The sequence below is a fragment of the Nestor notabilis genome, unplaced genomic scaffold, assembly GCF_000696875.1.
Source record: "Nestor notabilis isolate BGI_N333 unplaced genomic scaffold, ASM69687v1 scaffold1462, whole genome shotgun sequence".
Classification (NCBI taxonomy): Eukaryota; Metazoa; Chordata; class Aves; order Psittaciformes; family Psittacidae; genus Nestor; species Nestor notabilis.
Genome location: NW_009916746.1, coordinates 52,684 through 53,887, shown reverse-complemented (window position 1 = coordinate 53,887; position 1,204 = coordinate 52,684). Strand labels below are relative to the sequence as shown.

Sequence of the window (1,204 nt, the reverse complement as noted above, 5' to 3'; positions counted from 1 at the left end):
TATTCCTCTGTCTGTGACACCCCGCCATCTCTGGGGCTTTACTGTGCTGCTTTAAACTGTAAGACCAGGCAGTTTTTCTATTATAAGTTTGTGGGGTATTTTTCAATAGAGAAAGTCATTTAGAAGCATGACTCAAGCAGTGTCCTACATTTATTTATTGGATCCTGAAATGAAAGAAAATATTACTTGCTGGCATCATGATGCTTACCCGGTATGACTCACCACACCAGAAGAAAATCAAACCTAATTGGATTGAACTTTGAAGTAACAAAAAGTCTGCACACAACAAGGATCATCCTGTCATTTTGTAATTGAAACCACACATTGATCAGCACAAAAACATTTTTGAAGAGTGGGTGGCTCAAGGAACTGATCTGGTGGTTGTTTTATTGAAGAGTTAGACAATAGCAAGTGCAGCTAAAATCAAACTTCTGAAAGGGTCTATAAACCAGCAATACCAGCAGTTAGCACTAAAACACCATATTGCCCTTAGAAAATTATAGTTCCTGCCAACCGAAATATTATATAAATCTTAATTTTCTTCTTGTTAGATGGGCAGGAATTTGTCTGCTGTGTTCTGCATCTGATGTTTGCTTTTGTTTTCTGTCTGTGCTGTAGTCACATCACTTCAGATGTAAATGATTGCCAAACCCTACACTTTAAAACAAGACCTACTTTTAAATGACTAAACTACAGACGAAGAAATCTTTTAATGGCAAATGTTAGGAGACATCTTTTGTGTTTAGAGGCAAATACTGTCAACAAGTAAAGCTCTTATATTTTTCCTTTCATTCCCTAATGTTTGTATCTGCCAGATTACAGAGGTGCTGTCTTAAATGTTTCCTAGACATACCGTACTTCAGTCAAGGTGCTAGATACTATGGAAAAGCTGGTTGGGATTTTCAAGTTAGCTCAAGCTGACCTTTTACATTAACAGGTCACTTTCAACGAGCATAAATATTATCACAGGTTTAAAAATTTCAAAATCTAACATTTTAAATTATTTAAATAGGTCAATTCTTCTGAAGTAACACAAGATTTCAGAGTTTACCTCCCCGGTCTGCAGAGTGCTGTTCCCATGCTCGAAGACACCACAGGTCTCTGTAGCCAGAAGCCAATAATCTGTCCCAAAAGCAATGAGAAAGAGCAAGACGCCGGTGCCGCCGAGGATCCCGGCTGCAAGGGCAGCTACTCCAACCTTCAT

General features: G+C 38.5%; 1 protein-coding gene across 1 annotated transcript in view; it reads right to left on the bottom strand.

Moving 5' to 3' along the window:
- LOC104413643 (transmembrane protein 182-like) overlaps positions 1 to 1,204 on the bottom strand; it is a 15,761-nt gene extending 14,557 nt beyond the window's left edge. Inside the window, exon 1 of the mRNA XM_010024703.1 lies at positions 1,052 to 1,204. Coding sequence (XP_010023005.1) covers positions 1,052 to 1,204 — 153 coding nt within the window. The remainder of the gene's footprint in view (positions 1 to 1,051) is intronic.